Source organism: Oncorhynchus clarkii, chromosome 18 (genome assembly GCF_045791955.1).
Source record: "Oncorhynchus clarkii lewisi isolate Uvic-CL-2024 chromosome 18, UVic_Ocla_1.0, whole genome shotgun sequence".
Lineage (NCBI taxonomy): Eukaryota > Metazoa > Chordata > Actinopteri > Salmoniformes > Salmonidae > Oncorhynchus > Oncorhynchus clarkii.
This window is the reverse complement of record NC_092164.1, coordinates 64,574,314-64,596,716: the sequence shown is the minus strand read 5'-3', so window position 1 is coordinate 64,596,716 and position 22,403 is coordinate 64,574,314. Positions and strand designations below refer to the sequence as shown.

At 43.6% G+C, this 22,403-nt stretch overlaps 3 protein-coding genes across 4 annotated transcripts in view; 1 reads left to right on the top strand and 2 right to left on the bottom strand.

The window, feature by feature from the left end:
* LOC139373851 (valyl-tRNA synthetase 2, mitochondrial) overlaps positions 1–9,931 on the bottom strand; it is a 41,342-nt gene extending 31,411 nt beyond the window's left edge. Inside the window, exons 1-18 of one of the 2 annotated variants that reach the window (XM_071114935.1) lie at positions 9,655–9,931; positions 9,076–9,264; positions 8,899–8,980; positions 8,226–8,326; positions 7,919–8,040; positions 7,650–7,716; positions 7,452–7,549; positions 6,982–7,063; positions 5,807–5,926; positions 5,285–5,393; positions 4,999–5,091; positions 4,395–4,481; positions 3,608–3,735; positions 3,404–3,507; positions 1,563–1,644; positions 734–810; positions 292–379; positions 81–174 (exon numbers count right to left, since the gene is read on the bottom strand). In XM_071114935.1, coding sequence (XP_070971036.1) covers positions 81–174; positions 292–379; positions 734–810; positions 1,563–1,644; positions 3,404–3,507; positions 3,608–3,735; positions 4,395–4,481; positions 4,999–5,091; positions 5,285–5,393; positions 5,807–5,926; positions 6,982–7,063; positions 7,452–7,549; positions 7,650–7,716; positions 7,919–8,040; positions 8,226–8,326; positions 8,899–8,980; positions 9,076–9,261 — 1,720 coding nt within the window. In that variant the 5' untranslated portion in view covers positions 9,262–9,264; positions 9,655–9,931. Of the gene's footprint in view, positions 1–80; positions 175–291; positions 380–733; positions 811–1,562; positions 1,645–3,403; positions 3,508–3,607; positions 3,736–4,394; positions 4,486–4,998; positions 5,092–5,284; positions 5,394–5,806; positions 5,927–6,981; positions 7,064–7,451; positions 7,550–7,649; positions 7,717–7,918; positions 8,041–8,225; positions 8,327–8,898; positions 8,981–9,075; positions 9,265–9,654 lie in introns of both variants that reach the window. The other variant, XM_071114934.1, reaches the window with a different exon arrangement.
* LOC139373852 (protein phosphatase 1, regulatory (inhibitor) subunit 11) lies at positions 9,907–14,932 on the top strand. The gene is made up of 3 exons (XM_071114936.1): positions 9,907–10,218; positions 10,567–10,675; positions 10,865–14,932. Exons 1-3 carry the CDS (start codon positions 10,141–10,143, stop codon positions 11,053–11,055), a joined length of 378 nt encoding a protein of 125 aa, XP_070971037.1. The 5' UTR covers positions 9,907–10,140; the 3' UTR covers positions 11,056–14,932.
* Positions 14,933–15,973: 1,041 nt separating this feature from the next.
* LOC139373850 (uncharacterized protein C6orf47-like) lies at positions 15,974–22,062 on the bottom strand. The gene is made up of 3 exons (XM_071114933.1): positions 21,852–22,062; positions 19,918–21,609; positions 15,974–18,095 (listed from the first exon to the last, which is right to left on the bottom strand). The coding sequence occupies exon 2, from the start codon at positions 20,859–20,861 to the stop codon at positions 19,941–19,943; it is 921 nt and encodes a 306-aa protein (XP_070971034.1). The 5' UTR covers positions 20,862–21,609; positions 21,852–22,062; the 3' UTR covers positions 15,974–18,095; positions 19,918–19,940.
* Positions 22,063–22,403: the final 341 nt, after the last annotated feature.

Genomic DNA, 22,403 nt, shown 5'->3' with positions numbered 1-22,403 from the left:
AATGGTGTCAGCAGTCACCCTGAGTCAGTGTAATGGTGTCAGCAGTCACCCTGAGTCAGTGTAATGGTGTCAGCAGTCACCCTGAGTCAGTGTAATGGCGTCAGCAGTCACTCCATATTTTCCAGCAGCCCTCTCTCTGGCCTCCTCCTCACTCCTGCCCCAGACCCAGAGCTCCTGAGGGAAATAACACACACAATAAATAACGTTGTTTACAATACAAAAATATGACTGCAATTCGTTGATAAGTGTGACTGTGAGAGTGTGAAATCCAGCTTGAAACATGCAGTGCACCTCCTGAGTGTCAGTGGAATCTGAGAGAGTCACTCGATAGGCTGGAATCTGATGACCCCACCAAAGCTGCCTGGATATGCACCAATCACTGACGTGGAAAACACAAACAGGCATCACATTGTTAAAACCACATAAGTCATAACAAGGACTATTTTAATAAAACCAAGGGGTCAAAGAGCAACAATAAAACAATGAAGATGTCGGGGCCCGGTGTTGCTAGTCCAGCAGGAAGACAAACAAACAGACTGGTTGTTGATTCTCTCACACGGCACACTATTATTGTTCAGTTCAGTTCGGAATATAAATGTGACTGACATCCTAGTTGGAAGATTCCAGATGTCCTGCTTATTTCTCTCTCCTTCTGAGAATCTTGCAGCTAGGTCCAGGGGGGGGGGGGACCTTTTGATATTTAGAAAAGTAATACTTTCTCCACTCTACTGACCTGATGTTGGAGAGCCAGCTACTCCATGTTTTGGTGTAAAAGTGAGGAATGATCTCTAACTGTCCCTCATCTACTGCCTGAGGGAGAGGAGAGAGAGAGAGAGACACACAGAGAGGGAGAGAGAGGAGAGAGAGAGAGAGACACACAGAGAGAGAGAGAGAGAGAGACACAGAGGGAGAAAGAGGAGAGAGAGAGACACACAGAGAGGGAGAGGGAGAGAGAGGAGAGAGAGCGAGACACACAGAGAGGGAGAGGGAGAGAGAGGAGAGAGAGCGAGACACACAGAGAGGGAGAGAGAGGAGAGAGAGCGAGACACACAGAGAGGGAGAGGGAGAGATAGTAGAGAGAGCGAGACACACAGAGAGGGAGAGAGAGGAGAGAGAGCGAGACACACAGAGACAGAGAGAGGGAGAGAGAGACAGAGGGAGAGAGGGAGAGAGAGGAGAGAGAGAAAGAGGGGGAGAGAGAAAGAGGGTGGAGAGAGAGAGAAAGAGAGAGAAAGAGAAGAGGAGAGAAAGAGGGGGAGAGAAAGAGGGTGGAGAGAGGAGAGAGAAAGAGAAGAGCAGAGAAAGAGGGGGAGAGAGAGAAAGAGGGTGGAGAGAGAGGGAGAAAGAGGTGGAGAGAGTCAGTGCCATTACATTACATTACTACACAGACCTTCTCACCAACACAGACCTTCTCACCAACACAGACCTTCTCACCAACACAGACCTTCTCACCAACACAGGGCAGTGGTTAAAAGCAGTGCACTGTGTAGGGAATAGGGTGCCACTGAAGCAGACAGGCTGAGGTAACAGCAAATACTACAACACAAAGACAGTCCAATCACCTGTATGGCTCTCTGGGCCATCTCTCCACAACGCACAAACCACTGCTTCTTCAACAAAGGTTCAATGACATCCCCAGAACGACTGACACACAGGAGGGGGAAAGAGGACAAGAGAAATAATTAGCAGAATAAGACAAAATAGCTTTACCATAGCAACTGGGTGTGGCCTTCACTCTATGATGAGGTCAGTAGGATAGTAAACAAGATGCTGACGATCCTGACGCGTTACCCTGACGTGTTACCCTGACGCGTTACCCTGACGCGTTACCCTGACGCGTTACCCTGGCGCGTTACGTGTTACCCTGGCGCGTTACCCTGACGTGTTACCCTGACGCGTTACCCTGACGTGTTACCCTGACGTGTTACATGTTACCCTGACGTGTTACGTGTTACCCTGACGTGTTACCCTGACGTGTTACCCTGACGTGTTACGTGTTACCCTGACGTGTTACGTGTTACCCTGACGTGTTACCCTGACGTGTTACGTGTTACCCTGACCTGTTACCCTGACGTGTTACCCTGACGTGTTACCCTGACGCGTTACCCTGACGTGTTACCCTGACGTGTTACATGTTACCCTGACGTGTTACCCTGACGTGTTACCCTGACGTGTTACGTGTTACCCTGACGTGTTACCCTGACGTGTTACCCTGACGTGTTACGTGTTACCCTGACGTGTTACCCTGACGTGTTACGTGTTACCCTGACCTGTTACCCTGACGTGTTACCCTGGCGTGTTACCCTGACGTGTTAAGTGTTACCCTGACGTGTTAAGTGTTACCCTGACGTGTTACCCTGACGCGTTACCCTGACCTGTTACCCTGACCTGTTACCCTGACGTGTTACCCTGACGTGTTAAGCGTTACCCTGACGTGTTACCCTGACGCGTTACCCTGACGTGTTAAGTGTTACCCTGACGTGTTACCCTGACGCGTTACCCTGACGTGTTAAGTGTTACCCTGATGCGTTACCCTGACCTGTTACTCTGACCTGTTACCCTGACCTGTTACCCTGACCTGTTACCCTGACGTGCTACCCTGACCTGTTATCCTGACCTGTTACCCTGAAGTGTTAAGCGTTACCCTGACGTGTTACCCTGACGTGTTACCCTGACGTGTTATCTGTTCTGTTATTCAGTTCATTTTGGGTAACTGATTGGATTTCTATGTGAAATTGCAGGAGATGGGCATTCTGGATGAACAGCAGGTAACCACATCTAACCCACATCTAACCCACATCTAACCCACATCTAACCCATATCTCTTCTGTACACATATTAGATTACTGACTAAATCAAAACAGCTTCTGGGATAACTGACATAATTATTCATTTTAGCCAGCAATTCTGAATGTGGTGATTCATTCACTTTCCTCTGTGAAAAAAACCCCTGTCCTGTATGTCACTTGTAAACATACTGTCTTTCACTGCAAAAAGTAATCCTGTTTTTAATTTATCCCATAATCTGGGTTTGATTTATCGGGGCACTACATTATCGGGGCACTACATTATCGGGGCACTACATTATCGGGGCACTACATTATCAGGGCCCTACATTATCAGGGCCCTACATTATCAGGGCACTACATTATTAGGGTACTACATTATTAGGGCACTACATTATTAGGGCACTACATTATCAGGGCCCTACATTATTAGGGCCCTACATTATCAGGGCACTACATTATCAGGGCACTACATTATCAGGGCCCTACATTATTAGGGCACTACATTATCAGGGCACTACATTATCAGGGCACTACATTATCAGGGCACTACATGTGATTCGAACACCCTTTCCGTCTCAAGAGAGAGGGAACAGACAGTGAATGTCTCCCTCTACCTGCAGACAGGTAAAGACATGGCATGATCCCTTTTCCCTCTGAACAGCATCTTCTCTGTCAGTGCATCGATCACTTGTTCTCTGGCATCAAAACGCTTCACTCCCTGTGATGGGAGGGAAAGATTAGATATCTCTCAGATGTTACGGAACTGCCAGACAGATCACAGTAACCGACAGCAACAATCTCTGGATGAGATAGTGTACCTCCAGCCATTGGCCACAGAGAGGGGTCATTGTGCCGTCTCCTCCAATCACAGTGAGGCGAGGAAGAGAGTGCCGCTGGGAAAGCAGGAAGTCAGTGTGGTCGTGAGCTGGAGTAACTTTTACAGCACCTGAGAAACACAGACAGAAACAGACGGACAGACAGGGACAGACAGAGACAGACACAGATGGACAGAGAAAGAGAGCGAGAGAGACAGATAGACAGGACAGAGAGAGAGACAGAGAGAGAGAGAGAGAGAGAGACAGATGGACAGGACAGAGAGAGAGACCGACAGAGAAAGAGAGCGAAAGAGACAGATAGACAGGACAGAGAGAGAGAGACAGAGACAGAGAGAGAGAGAGAGAGAGACAGAGAGAGAGAGACGGACAGGACAGTGAGAGAACGACAGAGAGAGAGAGCGAGAGAGACAGACAGACAGGACAGAGACAGACAGAGAGACAGACAGGCGGATAGGACAGACAGAGAAAGACAGAGAGAGAGACAGAGACACAGACAGAGAGAGAGACAGACAGACAGGACAGACAGAGAATGACAGACAGACAGACAGACAGACAGACAGACAGACAGACAGACAGACAGACAGACAGACAGACAGACAGGACAGACAGGACAGACAGGACAGACAAGACAGACAGAACAATAAATAAGGAATGGTTTTCAGAATAATCGTTGTTGTGTAGCATAACAGCCTTTAGCATAACTAGCTTGTTCTTGTTCCTGACGCATTGCTGTTCAAATTCCATCAGATCATCAAGACCGTTCCTGTACCTGTACCCAGCTCCATGTCCACCATAGTGTCAGTGATGATGGGTAAGAGTCGGTCAGCGAATGGGTGTCTGCACTGTTTACCATGAACTGCCTGCAAGACAAATAGTAGTGAACCATTTAGAAGTCTCAGCTAAAAGACAACTAGTAATCATACACAGTGGTACAATAAAGATGTCGAGGGTCCTCAGGATGTAATCTGAAGTATTCTAGCCTGATGTAATCTGAAGTATTCTAGCCTGATGTAATCTGAAGTATTCTAGCCTGATGTAATCTGAAGTATACTAGCCTGATATCGAGGGTCCTCAGGATTTAATCTGAAGTATTCTAGCCTGATGTAATCTGAAGTATTCTAGCCTGATATCGAGGGTCCTCAGGATTTAATCTGAAGTATTCTAGCCTGATGTAATCTGAAGTATACTAGCCTGATATCGAGGGTCCTCAGGATTTAATCTGAAGTATTCTAGCTTGATGTAATCTGAAGTATTCTAGCCTGATGTAATCTGAAGTATTCTAGCCTGATGTAATCTGAAGTATTCTAGCCTGATGTAATCTGAAGTATACTAGCCTGATATCAAGGGTCCTCAGGATTTAATCTGAAGTATACTAGCCTGATATCGAGGGTCCTCAGGATGCACAGCGATGGCCACATCACCCAACATGGTCTCAGGACGAGTGGTCGACACTGCCACCTCTCCATCTAATAAAGAGAGAGAGAGAGAGAGTATAAACAGGAAAGATGGGAAAAATCCCAGAGAACAGCAGACATACAGGAAGATCACAACTCAGATACTGAGATTACATCTCAAATGGCACCCTATTCCCTACACAGTGCACTACTTTTGTCCAGAGCCCTAAATAGGGTGCCATTTGGGACTCAACCAACCACTCACCCTGGCCGTCTATAGGGTAGCTAAAGGTGACCATGGTCCCAAACTCCACCCTGTTCTGGTATCCAGGGACAGACAACAGGGTTCTGCCAGACAGCTGCTTGGAGTCAACCTGCAGGAAGGGTCAACACATCTCTCATTTAAAACACCACGATGATTCATCATCTCAAGTTTACAATTTGAAAATAAAATCTTATTTAACTGCAGACAATAAATTGTACAAACTGAAGCTGTACATCATGTTCTGTAGCACATAGCAAAGATGATGTTGTTGCTAAAGTGACATGCTAACACTATGAGAGTAGAGGGTCTCGTCTAATAGTTAAGACTAACCTCTACGTCAGAGATGGCCGACTAACCTCTACGTCAGAGATGGCCGACTAACCTCTACGTCAGAGATGGCCGACTATATCAGAGATGATAGACTATATCAGAGATGATAGACTATATCAGAGATGATAGACTATATCAGAGATGATAGACTATATCAGAGATGATAGACTATATCAGAGATGATAGACTAACCTCTATATCAGAGATGGCCGACTCCAAAGCACAGCTCCAGTTGACCAGCCCCTCTGAGCGATAGATCAGACCAGAGTCACACAGCCTTACAAAGGCCTCGGTCACAGCACTGCTGAAGCCCTGAAAACACCCACACACAAAAGGTACACACACAGGAAGAAAAAGCTGAGCAGAAGAACGGACAATAACATAACCTGTATGTGATAACGACATCAATAACATAACATACTACAATAACAATACTATAACAGTGTGGTATATAAGTAGACAAGACTTGCTTTCTGTTTCAGTTACTGATGGACACCCCCTGGACAGGACACGAGTATATCTCCTGTTACTGATGAACACCCCCTGGACAGGACACGAGTATATCTCCTGTTACTGATGAACACCCCCTGGACAGGACACTAGTCTATCTCCTGTTACTGATGAACACCCCCTGGACAGGACACTAGTCTATCTCCTGTTACTGATCAACACCCCCTGGACAGGACACTAGTCTATCTCCTGTTACTGATCAACACCCCCTGGACAGGACACTAGTCTATCTCCTGTTACTGATGAACACCCCCTGGACAGGACACTAGTCTATCTCCTGTTACTGATGAACACGTCCTGGACAGGACACTAGTCTATCTCCTGTTACTGATGAACACCCCCTGGACAGGACACTAGTCTATCTCCTGTTACTGATGAACACCCCCTGGACAGGACACTAGTCTATCTCCTGTTACTGATGAACACCCCCTGGACAGGACACTAGTCTATCTCCTGTTTCTGATGAACACCCCTGGACAGGACACTAGTCTATCTCCTGTTTCTGATAAACACCCCCTGGACAGGACACTAGTCTATCTCCTGTTTCTGATGAACACCCCCTGGACAGGACACTAGTCTATCTCCTGTTTCTGATGAACACCCCTGGACAGGACACTAGTCTATCTCCTGTTTCTGATGAACACCCCCTGGACAGGACACTAGTGTATCGCAGCGCCGTATCTCCAATCTATTTCCTTAATGCTGAGTGCTGAGCAGAGACTCATAGGGTCCCATTTTTACAGTCTCTGGTAGGACGTGGCCGGAGATCGAACTCCCAACCATCCAATCTCAGGGCGGACATTCTAACCACAAGGCCAGTGAGTCTGTGATGATGTAGTGTAATAGTACTGTCTTACTGGATCCATGGTGAAGCAGGCTCTGCTCCAGTCCAGAGACGCACCAAGTTCCCTCAGCTGGTGATAGATCTCCTCTCCCTTCCTGGAACACACACACAGACAGAACCCTTACTAGAACACACAGACAGACAGACAGAACCTGTACTGGAACACACAGACAGACAGACAGACAGACAGACAGACAGACAGACAGACAGACAGACAGACAGAGAGAGACAGAATCCGCACTGGAACACACAGACAGAACCCTTACTAGAACACACAGACAGACAGAATCCTTACTGGAACACACAGAGAGACAGAACCAAATATGAAAATAGAATCATCTTGCTTTATCTCATTAAGAAGATGGATAGTCGTAGGAGTCTGCTAATGACAGTGGAAAGCAGTGTCAGAGAACAGCAGGCAGAGGAGAGAGAGAAAAAGGGACAGAGACATAATAAAAGGACAGAAAGGGACCTCATACTCACTCTTTCTTCCACGTCCACACCTCCTTTAGAAACTCCTCCCTGCTGAGGTCCTGTCTTCTCTTCCCTCGTTCCCTAAACAACCTCCTCTCCACCACCGTCTGAGATTAAGACCAGAAGGTTGGACACAGGTTTTACATTTAGCTTGAAAGAGAAGCAAATGTGAAAGATAATAAGGATAGCCAGGTCAGGGAGACGTACCTGCGTAGCGATGCCTGCATGGTCACAGCCTGGTACCCAGACAACTTTGTAGCCCTGCATCCTCCTCCTGATACAACCACACATTCAATCAGTACAACAATACACTTCATCACATCTCCTAAAACATGTCAAATACATTAGCCATTCAAAAAGTAACACATTTCAGCTCTGAGACGGATAGGAATTTGATGTGGTGCCATTTCATTTCAGCCAAAAAAGGAAACATCTCTAACCAACTGATTCTATTATTGTCCGTGAGAAATAGTTACCAGCGGACCAATGCATCCTCTATGGCCACTGTGAGTGCATGGCCGAGGTGCAGCGTGCCAGTCACATTAGGCGGAGGGATACACATTGAGAAGGAGCGATTCACAGCATGTGGCAGTCTATCCTAAACGTTGATACAACAACAAAAATAACAATAACAACAACATGGGCATTAGATTAAATCCAACTATTAGAGCACTATCACATACATTGTTATTAGAGCTGTGTTATGTGAATAGATTGTTCCTAACATGGGAGCATCATCAGGCAGTTTGAAATATGGCTTATTATAATGCTCTATTCTCTTACATTGATCTCTGGGGTGAAGAAGCCTTCCTTCTCCCACCACGGGTACCAACTGGTCTCCACATACTCCGGGCTGTAGGACGAAGGGAAGGGCAGGGTGGTGTCTAAACAAGGGATGGTGAATAACAAGAGAGGAATTCATTTAGCGAGAGAGTGTTGCCACACGGGAGCAAGGCGAGTGCGTCAATAGACCACTTGTTGTATTATCCCAGTGAAACCAGCCTGATCTCTGCGTCAGGACGTAAGGGTGGGTGTAAGTCTTTTAGGGACCTCACGATACGATATTATCACGATACTTTGGTGCCGAAACGATATGTATTGCGATTCTCCTGATTCTATATGTATTGCAATTGGATACTGTGATTTTTATTGAGATTTGATGTTAAAAACACATCGCTCACCACATGTCTGCTGCAGAGGGACAAGACAGAGACATGATAACGAGTGTTGATCAGTCATGGAAATAAAAGTGCTGAAAACACATGGGCTCCCTTTTTAAAAAGAAGACGGAAAACAAGCTACGAAGGAAAAATACTGGAGTAATTGCCAACTAGCGTAAAAAATATTATTGCGATATTGTCAAAACGATACAATATATATCTTCAAAAATAATATGCCGATATGTAACTGTATCCATTTTTTCCTCCATCACCAAAGTCTTTGGGACATTCATTACCTTTCTTCTCCCCAGGAGGTGTTGAAACACTGTACGCTATCCTCTCTTTCTCACTCCATTTCATTCCTTGATCTTCAACATTCTGAAAATGGATTTAACTTTCATGTAAAACAAAACAAGTCTATGTCTTTGTTTGTTAAGTGTAAGAGTCCACTAACTAGGAGTGAGGTCACCTACGTTGTGTTGACTGCTCAGTATGGCCTCCTCCTTATCTCTCCTCCGCCTCTCTTTCTCCGCCTGGGTCCGGGGAGTAGATTGAGGAGGAGGTTTTTCCGCATTGTGAGAGTAGAGCCTACGTGAACATTGTCTGTGAATTGCCCTCTCTGCTGCCCTCACAGAGAGGCCACAGGCGGACCTCAACATCTCCTGTAAAACAAATCAAGAGAAACTGAAAGCAAAGCAAATAAGGCAGTGATTTCCCATAGACTACATGAGTCTAGGAGTCCCTTCATTGGAAACATTTTAAAGACATTTTCAAATCCATTCCAATCATCCATTTCAAACATGCCATGGGTCTAGGCATTTGCTTTCTGTTTGCTAATTACGCTGCCTGGATAAGTGCATGAATGATAATTGAAGCTAGGTGATACATTGGGGTAAAACAGACTCAAGAGAATAATATTTTAAATGCATCTCTTCAGAGACTTCTGTCACTTTGCTACGTTGCTGTTTTATAGTCATACTCATAATAATATATATTGATTGAGCGCTGTTGACTACATTATTCCAATGAATGATAAATAATATGTGCTCTACCTTCAAGATGATGTGCTCGTGGGCGCAGACATGTTAAACTAGCTGCGACCTTTCAACTACGACCTAACGGAGAATATACTCATTTGTTCACTATATCTTAATTGTAATTTGTTTGACACTTTATCAAACACTTTATGAATTATGTAGAACTAATAGCCTAAACAGATTTTACAGTTTCTTATTGACTAGCTATGTCTTTCGTGTCCCAACCATAGCAAAAGTGCATCAAGCTCAATGTTCCCCACCGGACTCGTTTGTGCGGGGAGCAACCGGAAGTGGTCCGTCTGGGAATTCCTTCCCCCAAAAAATCTTCTCGTCGAACGTCCAAAGAGAAGTCAGAGTATCTCGACAGGATTGATCACGATTAATTCGACTCAACGTGTCGGATTGAAGAAACAGAGTGATTGTTGTTCATAAAATAACGTCAGTTGACATTTCGCTTGTTGACAGCTGGTGCGAGCTCAAAACCGACAGGTTAATATCAGGATGGCGGAGGCGCCAGGTACTTCTAGCGAGACGATAACGGAGACCGTTCAAGTTGACACACCGCCACCGCCCCAGCAGGTAAGCTAGCTATAGAAACTGCTATAATTAGCGAATAATATGATGAAGAAGGATAATAACTAGGTAGATATGCATCATGTGGCCGCACCAACGATTGGAGCTAACGTTAGCTAGTTACCATTAGCACCACAGCCATAATAACCGTTAGCTAGCTCATAATCATGACGAAATGATTTGATCTTACTTCACTTGATCTAGCCTAGCTGTCAAGTTTAGTACATTGCCAGTAGTACACGTAAATATGATGTTGACTGGCTACATGGCGCTGTTGACAAGAGAAACACCCAATGCCTGTTATGTGTATGAAGGTGAATCTCAAAAACAGGCTCCTCTCTGTGTGTCTCTCAGGAGGGACGTAGCCTGACCATCAAGCTGAGGAAGAGAAAGACTGACAAGAAGGTGGAGTGGTCCAGCGACACAGTGGACAACGAGCATCTGGGAAGGAGGTCTTCCAAGTGTGAGTGTCCATTTCCCACCTGTTTCCTGACTGTTCAGATGCAGTCACCTGTTCTGTCATCGTCCCAGCTGGCTCTCTGCGATAGATACTTGGGGGTGATGTTATTTACACAGGCCTGTGCATGCTGCAGTTCTAGATATTATTGGTGGCTGATGACTGAGTATTCTTGACCCCCCCCCCCTCCCCCAGGTTGCTGCGTCTACGAGAAGCCCAAACAGTTTGGGGAGTCCTCCTCTGAAAGTGAGGGAGATGACGGCGACGAGGGCTGTGGAAGTGCACACTGCATTCTGGGACATGGGAAAGACGGCAGGCATGGACACAGAGGAGGGGGTGGGGGGAGTACGGTTCCTCCAAGCTCTGGGGGATCACATGCCCACTAATGATTAGGAATGGTGCTGAGGGAGGAATGGAGCATAGGGATTCTTCAGTCGATGACAATGACACATTATACTGCTACACACACGCTCTCATTTAGTTCAGTCACTGCAGTACTGAGAGGAAAAGGACGAGACAGATAAAACTGAGGGAGGGAGAGAGCCTATATTTCTGCCTGTTTGATAAGAAAAAGGGGTACAATCATTTTCCTTATTTTTATAAATAATAATTATCCTTATTTATTGATTTGTCGTAATACTTGATTTTACTTAATTATGTGTCAGTATCTTAGCCTGAGTGCCAGACAGTGTTCCTTCTTGTCAAACAAGGATTTGGAAATATGATTATGTAACATTGTAGAGTGCATAAATAGTCTAGTACCCAGGCTACCACTAGGTCTGGGTCCCAAATGGCACCCTGTTCCCTATATATAGTGCACTACTTTAGACCAGAGCCCTATAGAACCCTATTCCCTATTATAGTGCAATACTTTAGACCAGAGCCCTATGGCACCCTGTTCCCTATATACGGCCCTGGTCAGAAGTATTCACCCCTCTTGGCATTTTTCCTATGTTGTTCCATTACAACCTGACATTTTAAACGTATTTTTATTTGGATTTCATGTAATGGACAGACACAAAATGGTCCCAATTGATGAAGTGAAATGAAAAAAACGTACTTGTTTTAACAACAAAAAACGTGAAATTGGTGCATATGTATTCACCCCCTTTGCTATGAAGCCCCTAAATAAGATCTGGTGCAACCAATTACCTTCAGAAGTCACATAATTAGTTAAATAAAGTCCACCTGTGTGCAATCTAAGTGTCACATGATCTGTCACATGATCTGTCACATGATCTGTCACATGATCTGTCATATATCTACTGAGATCATACATCTGTTCTAAAAGGTCTGCAACATCACCAAACAAGCGGCACCATGAAGACCAAGGAGCGATCCAAACAGGTCAGGGACAAAGTTGTGGAGAAGTACAAAGTTTTTTTTTTTTTTTAATATCAGAAACTTTGAACATCCCACGAAGCACCATTAAAAATCATTTAAAAAATGGAAAGAATATGGCACTACAGCAAACCTGCCAAGAGAGGGCTGCGCACCAAAACTCAGACCAGGCAAGGAGGGCATTATTCAGAGAGGCAACAAAGAGACCAAAGATAACCCCGAAGGAGCTGCAAAGCTCCACAGCGGAGATTGGAGTATCTGTCCATAGGACCACTTTAAACCGTACACTCCACAGAGTTTGGCTTTATGGAAGAGTGGCCAGAAAAAAAGCCATTGCTCAAAGAAAAAATAAGCAAACACGTTTGGTGTTCGCCAAAAGTCATGTGGGAGACTCCCCAAACATATGGAAGAAGGTACTCTGGTTAGATGAGACAAAAATTTAGCTTTTTGGCCATCAAAGAAAACGCTATGTCTTGCGCAAACCCAACACCTCTCATCACCCCGAGAACAACATCCCCACAGTGAAGCGTGGTGGCAGCATCATGCTGTGGGTATCTTTTTTAAATCAGCAGGGACTGGGAAACTGGCCAGAATTGAAGGAATGATGGATGGCGCTAAATACAGGGAAATTCTTGAGGGAAACCTGTTTCAGTCTTCCAGAGATTTGAGACTGGGACGGAGGTTCACCATCCAGGAGGACAATGACCCTAAGCGTACTGCTAAAGCAACACTCGAGTGGTTTAAGGGGAAACATTTAAATGTCTTTGAATGGCCTAGTCAAAGCCCAGACCTCAATCCAGTTGAGAATCTGTGGTATGACTTAAAGATTGTTGTACACCAGCGGAACCCAACCAACTTGAAGGAGCTGGAGCAGTTTTGCCTGGGAAGAATGGGAAAAAATCCCAGTGGCTAGATGTGCCAAGCTCATAGAGACATACCCCAAGAGACTTGCAGCTGTAGTTGCTGCAAATGGTGTCTCTACAAAGTATTGACTTTGAGGGGGTGAATAGTTATGCACGCTCAAGTTTTCAGGGTTTTTTTGGTCTTATTTCTTGTTTGTTTCACCCCAAAAAATATTTTGCATCTTTAAAGTGGTAGACATGTTGTGTAAATCAAATGATACAACCCCCCCAAAATCCATTTAATTCCAGGTTGTAAGGCAACAAAATAGGAAAAACCCAAGGGGGATGAATACTTTCACAAGCTTTTAACTTTTTTTTTATCTCTGTTTCAAAGTAATGGTTTTAAAAACCTCCATTAATACTTAAACAGCAAACACTTCTTGTTTTATGGACCCATTGTTTTACATAAACTATCAGTAAACATTAAAGATGTTTAGGGGAGTATTTAGGACTCGTTTTAATTTTTGTACATGTTTTTTGTGGGACGCTGTTTTTAAGGAGAAGTTTTGAGAGAAGCTGGTCTTGTTATTCTTATTTTCACGTGAAAAATTGCTGTAGTCATTACGTATCATCTTTTAGTTGAGTGCAGTGAAAATGTGTTGATGCAGTCTACTCTGTCCATCCTTTACAGACAATCCTCAGGAGTGTTGAGTACATCAGTCTCAGCACTTCAAATAAGAACAGAATTGGTGGCAAATTGCCTTTAAATTCTGAGATGTCAAACATTCTTTCTAATAATGTTTCAAGAGAAGATATTGAAAGGATAAAACATTTTTTTTTGTATTTATGAGGTTTGAGATGAGAGATTGTAAGAATCAGAAAAAAAAGCTCACAAATCACACATCCTTTTTTTAGTCGTTTAATGAATTATCCCCCTCTGAGAAGGAATGCACTAGGGCAACGTTGGCACTAACTAAAGCTGCATGCTGATTGGTTTATGGAAAGAAAGTTGCCTTTGGAAATTCTAGGCTTTTGCATCATACCTATTGGCCCTTTATCTGCTGTGATCAGCAGAAGAAAATTATAATTTTTTTCAACGAGATGAGAGAAATTACATTTATTTGGTGCTGCTGCGTACATTCCGTACTACACTGAGAAATTAAATTTATTCGGTGCTGCTTTGTACATTCAGTACTACACTGAGAAATTACATTTATTTGGTGCTGCTGCGTACATTCAGTACTACACTGAGAATATAGTAAGTCGGACAACACATGTTATACAGTGAAAGTTCTCCCCGGGATCATTTTTAACAAAGTGGTGTTGCTGCGTACATTCAGTACTACACTGAGAATATAGTAAGTCGGACAACATGGTATACAGTGAAAGTTCTTCCCGGGATCATTTTTAACTAAGTGGTGTTGCTGCGTACATTCAGTACTACACTGAGAATATAGTAAGTCGGACAACACATGTTATACAGTGAAAGTTCTCCCCGGGATCATTTTTAACAAAGTGGTGTTGCTGCGTACATTCAGTATTACACTGAGAATATAGTAAGTCGGACAACATGTTATACAGTGAAAGTTCTCCCCGGGATCATTTTTAACAAAGTGGTGGTGTTGCTGAGTACCTTTTCTTTGAACACCTGTAACTGCCATTTCCTGCAATCAAGAACAAAACATGCCCTTAAACGATAACATATTGGAGAACCGTGTATACAGTAGTCCGGATCAGACAGTAAGGCATGGGAGAGATGATAGTATGTTAATGAATAGGGAGAAGGTGCATGATGAATTGCTCACTCGGGCTGTGTTCATGTCTCCACTGACATTTCACTGTGTAGGGGCTTCATCCTCCGTTGTTCCAAACACGATACTACTACTACTGTGCTTGATCTGTGACAACATAACCTCTATGTATAAAGCATTACACACTATCCCACCACAGCCACCATTTTCTATAACAGATACACACGTACAATGTTACTGTATTGGTGAAGCACCTTTCTGTACATAAAATAAATCATATGAGAGCAGATTTAATGTGAATTAAAAAAAAGGTTTGAACTGTGTTGAAATCACTTTGTCCAAGTGTCTTACATGAGATGAACACGAGATGTATGTGCATGTTATTGATTCTTCAAGACTGCATGGAAATGTCAACATGGGTTTATTATTCTATTAGTTGTGGACCATCTCCCAACAACCCCACCTGAGATATTTCAGGCCAGGGGTATATTCATTAGGAACCAAATGGGAGCAAACAGGCCGAAAGAAGGAGAGACTACCAGAACATGTTCAGTAAGAAACGCTCACTTTCATTGCAAAATGTTTTGCTACAGTGAGCACTAATGAATAAATCTCCCATCAACCCCACCTACAAGATAGTTCAGCTTTCCAGTTCTGTACCTTAGTTACTTCATCTCACTGTAGTTCACAGAGTAGGTCAACACAGAGGAAGACTGAATTAGTGGTTGGTGGCCATGGAGACGGGCAGTAAAAATAAGTAATGTAATCAGGTCACATTTAGGGACCTGTTCTGGTGGCATCAGTGAGGTTATTCTGGTGTTTCTGTCCTGCTGCTAAAAGTATGAATCCTATTGACACAGCGCTCCCAATACCTGACACATGGCCTTGGATGCATCCCAAATAGCACCGTATACCCTATAGTTTATCCCAAATAGCACCCTATTATCTATAGTTTATCCCAAATAGCACCCTATTACTGTATCTATAGTTTATCCCAAATAGCACCCTATTATCTATATAGTGTACCAGAGACCTGGTCAAAAGTAGTGCACAATAGGGAATACGGTGCTATTTGGGATACACTATAGGGCATATGGTGCTATTTGGAATACACTATAGATAATAGGGTGCAATTTGGGATAGACTATAGGGAAAACGGTGCTATTTGGGATAGACTATAGGGAAAATGGTGCTATTTGGGATAAACTATAGATAATAGGGTGTATTTTGGGACGTACACCTTGTTATTAGATAGGAGATCCCTATAGTTACAAATGTGTTATGGAATGAGTACCATGCGTATTAAAAGCTAAATTAGCACACACATGGCAAAGCCAATGAAATAAATTCTGAGATTCAGCAATGCAACCTTTTAAAAAAAAAATGCCACTTCTTTATTTATTTACCCAGTGGAAATATTTCAGGCTGAGTCAGTATACAGTACAGTAATGGGTATAGACATCTAGGACAGTATCAGGTCCAAAGTTTATTTTCTCAACACGTTGTTTACATTACACATCCGTTCCCTTTACAAAACACAACGTTGACATGGGATGCGTTCAGAATGACCCGTCGTGGAACCTTACGATAGAAATACATGTAGAACAAACACGCCTCTCTGAAAACGTAGAACAAGGAGTCCTTGGCGGCTCTATTCGTCACATTTCTATCTGCAACGTTTGATCAACTGAACGTGGCCCTGGTGGGGTTTTCATGTTGAAGTGTTGCTGCCTTGTCATTTTCACAGTGATCCAGCACTTGTCTTTGGAGGGAGGGGGAGAGACATTGCACATTCTCATTACAAGACATCTTTCTTTGTAAACAACATGTGGAGTAACAAGTCCAAACATGACATTTAAACACGAGAGATAAAAGGCAAAGAGGAATCACCGATGTGGTATCACTGTTTACAGGTCCCATTATCAGCACACAATGAGTATATATATATATATATATATATATCATATAACTTTCTGCATCACTGTGAAGTTGTGATCGCTGTATGTAATGCTACAAATACAAAAATATCTGGGAAAGGCCATTGTAGAAACTAGAAATGTTCTTCAAAGCTTTTTAGAATACAGGGGCATTGTGGGTGAGAACCGGTGGGAGGAGCTCTAGGAGAACGGGCTCATTGTAATGGCTGAAATGGAATTGTGGAATGGAGTCAAACGTGGTTTCTATACGTTCCATTTATTTCTGTTTCAATGAGCCCGCCCTCTTACAGCTCCTCCCACCAGACTCCACTGGTTAGAATCCTCTTCTTACACACGCCTACTACAGATTGTGACATGCTGAGACAAAAATCTTGCAGGTAGAATTAGTGTTCCTGAGCATCACTGTTGGTTTCTATGTGATTGTGCAAAACTTACTACTGGACAATTGTAAGGTCAATTGTAAGATAAATATATATTTTTTAAACGGTTGTGTTTCTAAGACTGTAGCGTACCTTTCAAACAGGAACATACATGTGACAAAATAGATAAATATATATTCAATGTGTAGTTTACTTACAATGCAATTAACACTGGTTATGATGGAGAAAGACAAGGATAATATAATAAAGGCATACTATTAAATATTAAAGGCACAGGAAATGAAATACAAGGCAAATAAACCTTATGTCCCAAAACTAACAACAACAACAATCTGCTTGGAATACGATTAGAAAGAAACCTGAAAAGGTGCTGGTATCTGTCAAGTAGATATTCAAAGGTTTGTCTGAACAAAACAAAATGAATGTAAAATAAGTCTAACTAGAGGGAAACAGGATTCTGTAACAATAGAACTGTGCTAAGACGACAAGTGGTATCACTGGGCCCTAGACGACAACGGTGGTATCACTGGGCCCTAGACGACAACAGTGGTATCACTGGGCCCTAGACGACAACGGTGGCATCACTGGGCCCTAGACGACAACGGTGGTATCACTGGGCCCTAGACGACAACAGTGGTATCACTGGGCCCTAGACGACAACAGTGGTATCACTGGGCCCTAGACGGCAACAGTGGTATCACTGGGCCCTAGACGGCAACAGTGGTATCACTGGGCCCTAGACGACAACGGTGGTATCACTGGGCCCTAGACGACAACGGTGGTATCACTGGGCCCTAGACGACAACAGTGGTATCACTGGGCCCTAGACGACAACAGTGGTATCACTGGGCCCTAGACGACAACAGTGGTATCACTGGGCCCTAGACGACAACAGTGGTATCACTGGGCCCTAGACGACAACAGTGGTATCACTGGGCCCTAGACGACCAAGATTGTAGTGGATGTGCTTTGCTTCAGCGCCACTGAATATCACAGTAGTGAAGTGTTAGCCTAAAGTCCTCCAGCCTCTGCCGTTCCTCATTGCAGTGTCAGCTGGGCTCAGCTCTTTTCATGCGTCTTCGTCTTTGCATTTATAGGCTCTCGAAACAACTTCCCTCAATCCCTGCATGTAAGGCTTTCAAAACATCCCTCTTCCCTCCATGTCAGATGATTGTCTGTGGAAAAACAAAAGCGAATCAGTAAACAGTTTGTGGTTCAAATGCTTTAAATAGCCTCAAGTTAACCATGACAAAAATCACACGGGAAAGTCAGGACGACAACAGCAGGACAAAAACCAGTGGGCCTGTTGCTGCTGTTATTTTGGCCTGCTGCTGTTATTTTGGCCTGCTGTTGCTGCTGTTATTTTGGCCTGCTGTTGCTGCTGTTATTTTGTCCCTGCTGTTGTTGCTGTTATTTTGGCCTGCTGTTGCTGCTGTTATTTTGGCCTGCTGTTGCTGCTGTTATTTTGGCCTGCTGTTATTTTGGCCTGCTGTTGCTGCTGTTATTTTGTCCCTGCTGTTGCTGCTGTTATTTTGGCCTGCTGTTATTTTGGCCTGCTGTTGCTGCTGTTATTTTGTCCCTGCTGTTGCTGCTGTTATTTTGGCCTGCTGTTATTTTGGCCTGCTGTTGCTGCTTTTATTTTGGCCTGCTGTTGCTGCTGTTATTTTGGCCTGCTGTTGCTGCTGTTATTTTGGCCTGCTGTTGCTGCTGTTATTTTGTCCCTGCTGTTGCTGATGTTATTTTGGCCTGCTGTTGCTACTGTTATTTTGGCCTGCTGTTGCTGCTTGTGGCTGTTATTGCAGCACCCCTTCAGGCAAATAAAATCCCATCCTTTCTTCATACTGCTCTCTCTATGTAAACTGTAATGATATGCATTCCCCCCAAAAAATTGATTTCTCATTATTTCAAGCTGGTTTCACACCACTTGGAGAATTAAAATAGCTCCAAGCAGAGGTGTTTGTGGCAGTGGGAACATTGCCAACCTAGACAAGAACAGTCTGCATAGTCTGTACAGTTGAATAACCATGGAAACCACAATAATATAACCTCATGAAACTACATCACTGTTCTATACTGAACAAAAATATAAATGCAACAATTTCAAAGATTTTGCTGAATTACAGCTGATATAAGGAAACCAGTCAATTGAAATAAATGTATGAAGCCCAAATCTATGGATTTCACATGACTGGGAAGGGGCGTGGCCAGCCAATCACAATGAGTTTTTCCCCACAAAAGGGCTTTAATAAAGACAGAAATCCACCTGCCAATCCTACAGGTGAAGAAGCCAGATGTAGAGGTCCTGGTCTGCAGTTGTGAGGCTGGTTGGACATACTACCAAATTCTCTAAAACGACGTTGGAGGCAGCTTATGGTAGAGAAATTAACATTAAATTCTGTGGCAACAGCTCTGATGGACATTCCTCCAGTCAGTATGCCAATTGCATGCTCCCCGAAAACTTGACATCCGTGGCATTATGCTGTGCGACAAAACAGCACATTTTAGAGTGGCCTTTTCTTGTCCCCAGCACAAGGTGGACCTGTGTAATGACCATGCTGTTTAATCAGCTTCTTGTCTGTCAGGTGGATGGATTATCTTGGCAAAAGAGAAAGGCTCACTAACAGGGATGTAAACAAAAATCTGTACACAAAATATGAGAAATAAGCATTTTGTGCATATGCAACATTTCTGGGATCTTTTATTTCAGCTCATGAAACATGGGACCAACACTTTACATGTTGTGTTTATATTTTAGTTCAGTGTATAAGCGTGAGCTTTTTTCTCCCTTGCTTAATATGAACTACAACAAACAGGTATATAATGAGTGATGAACAACAAAAAACAAATACAATCATGGAGGTTAGGAGTGGAGTCCTTGTACATGCTAGGTACATTTAGGCTGTAGTACAGTCAGGAAAACCGTGTACATCAGGACAGTGAGAGAGACCAGAAAATCCAACAGAGGGAAAGAGGGAGAAAGAGACTGACAGAACTTACCAAAACAAACTTTCATTCAAGGATCATCTTTCCTTTGTAGTCAAGTACATCTCTGTAACTTCCTCATCGTCTCTCACTTCCACGTCCTCCACCTCCTTTTCATACTCCTCGTCCCCCTCTCCTAGGATCACACTCTGCTGGATGCTGACAGAGATGACCAGTGCTTGCACGATGCCATACAACAGAGCAAACTGTAGAAGATACTCTTGGACCAACCAAAGCAGTCCCGCCATTCCAACAGTGGAGACAGAAAACATGGCCATTCCATGGAGCCACAACTTCAGTCCTCCTTGGACCCCTAGAACCTCCAGGACCAACTTGGTAGGGGGGGACACAATCCACAGGAAGCCCACCACGAGCAGGTCAAACAGGTGGCGAAGGAGGTTGAAGCAGATCTCATAGTGTTCCGGAACTATCACCCCATTCCAGGCGAGTGCAAAGAACCGGAAGGCTAATGAGGAGCTAGGTGTGGGAGACGGTGGAGGGGTTCCGTAGTCAGAATACTCCCCATCTTTGTCAGAGTCCCATCCTGCACCGACACATTTCCTCTGACTTAGCCCACCAGGTTCAGCTCTTCTCGGCCAGAATAAGTGCGAGGGTGGCAGAACCTTATTCCACCATCTGGAGTCACCATGTTCTGCTTTCCCCTCAGCCTCCTGCTTTCCCGTACCCAGCTCTTCAACTTCCCTGGACTGGATTTTCTCCTCACTTGCTTCCCAGTACTCTTCGATCAATGTTGTTTGTTCACTTGTTTGTCTTTTCTGTCCGGCTCCCCAAACCCAGGTTGTTAACCCCCCCAAGAAGCCCCAGCTGCCTCTCGTCTGCTGCTCTTCAGCCACTGGCTTGTCCCTCATGGTTTTGTCAGGTCCTGCTTTGCTGCTCCAGGGCCGGTAGGAGATAGCTGGACGCACCCACCCCCAAACTCTTCCTACTACAGCTGTCATGTCAGTTCCCTTAGTTTAGCGCCCTTAATTCTGTCTGGATTTTAGAAGGACTAAAGGACTTAAGAGACTGCAATGTGTTATTGAGAACGCAATAATGGGTTTAACTTTATATTATTTATTTCCGTTTTAAGATTTTGTAGGAGGTTTTGTTAGACTATAGCCTAGCTATAGTACATTAGATAAGTCAAATTAACTCTCCTTGCCGTGAGATCACTGGGAATGATAAGAGTGAAAGTGTGTACCACAGGACGAGTCACATGACACACCTAATAGTGTTAAATCGAAACCAACCACCAACGCCCAAGGGAAAATTCCAATGAGGGTACTCACTAGCTACATGTCGTCCCCAAGACTTTCACCTTTCTTCACCTACTTTTACTCTTATAACACTAACGTCAAACAAATAAACCATACCAAAAGATTACCTTTGGTTTTGAAGTGATAGAAATAGTTTAGAATCCCTAATATCCGGACGAATTACGGACATTAGCTAGTGGCTAGTTTAGTAGGCCTAGTCTACAGAAATATACTTAGCCAAGTATGTAAAATTTGTTACGGTTCTTTCTAAAAGTACATGGCCAGCTAACATTGCAGGGTAAAGACTATTGTTTAGTCGAGGAATGCAACAAGCAAATCTTCCAACTCTTGACAACGAATGTTTTTCTGGAGTTCCTCAGCCTAACGAAAAGCAGAACAAATATTTCATCTTCAAATTTAACTGTGTGTAGTCTCTTTTCCACTTCTTGGTCTGGGGAGGGGAAACATTACAATATGAGTCGATAAATTATAAGTTATAGCTCTTCCTAAGATAATTAGTTAGCTAAATTAGTTCACAAATTCACCGCTAACCAACTAACTACTATAACTTGCTATTTTTTCTGACATTAGCCTGGTATAGTTATGTTTGCACACACACAAAAATAAATTATGGCAAAAGTTTGACAACTAGTCTTGTTAAATCAAGTCGTGAATTGAAAAAGCGACACTCACCTTGGTCTCTTTTAGACAGTTTGAGGCTAGGCTAGTTAGCAAAGACCACGTATAAAAGGCTTTTCGTTCGCTTGACAATTCAAATGTGTATCTTAACGTCGTGGAATCATCCAACAAATCGACTGGGACAGTTTACAGGTGTTCATATGAGATTAGCTAAGTGTCTAGGAAACCTTTAACGTCGAAACGGGGAAAAGTCGCAACCGGAAACAGTTTACGTACTTCCGAGATGACAGGAACAAAAGACACGGGCCAAGTTGATTGCTCATCTGTTTCAATATGGTTTAGTCCGAGCACATTATATCCTCCGCTTAAATAATGGTGTCTACTGTACCTTGTGTGAAAACCAGTCTATAGTAAGGGCTATTCCTTAAATATCTTGTGTGAAAACCAGTCTATAGTAAGGCCTATTCCTTAAATATCTTGTGTGAAAACCAGTCTATAGTAAGGGCTATTCCTTAAATATCTTGTGTGAAAACCAGTCTATAGTAAGGCCTATTCCTTAAAGCTGGTAGGAAGCTAATACACATGTTCCATATAGCTGCAGTCTTT

Excerpts from the sequence above, each read along its gene's own strand:
- LOC139373852 (XM_071114936.1), top strand. The coding sequence starts at position 10,141 with ATGGCGGAGGCGCCAGGTACTTCTAGCGAGACGATAACGGAGACCGTT. Across the intron at positions 10,219-10,566 it reads CACCGCCACCGCCCCAGCAG|GAGGGACGTAGCCTGACCAT; the intron begins GTAAGCTAGCTA and ends TGTGTCTCTCAG. Across the intron at positions 10,676-10,864 it reads GGGAAGGAGGTCTTCCAAGT|GTTGCTGCGTCTACGAGAAG; the intron begins GTGAGTGTCCAT and ends CCCCTCCCCCAG.
- LOC139373850 (XM_071114933.1), bottom strand. The coding sequence starts at position 20,861 with ATGACAGCTGTAGTAGGAAGAGTTTGGGGGTGGGTGCGTCCAGCTATC.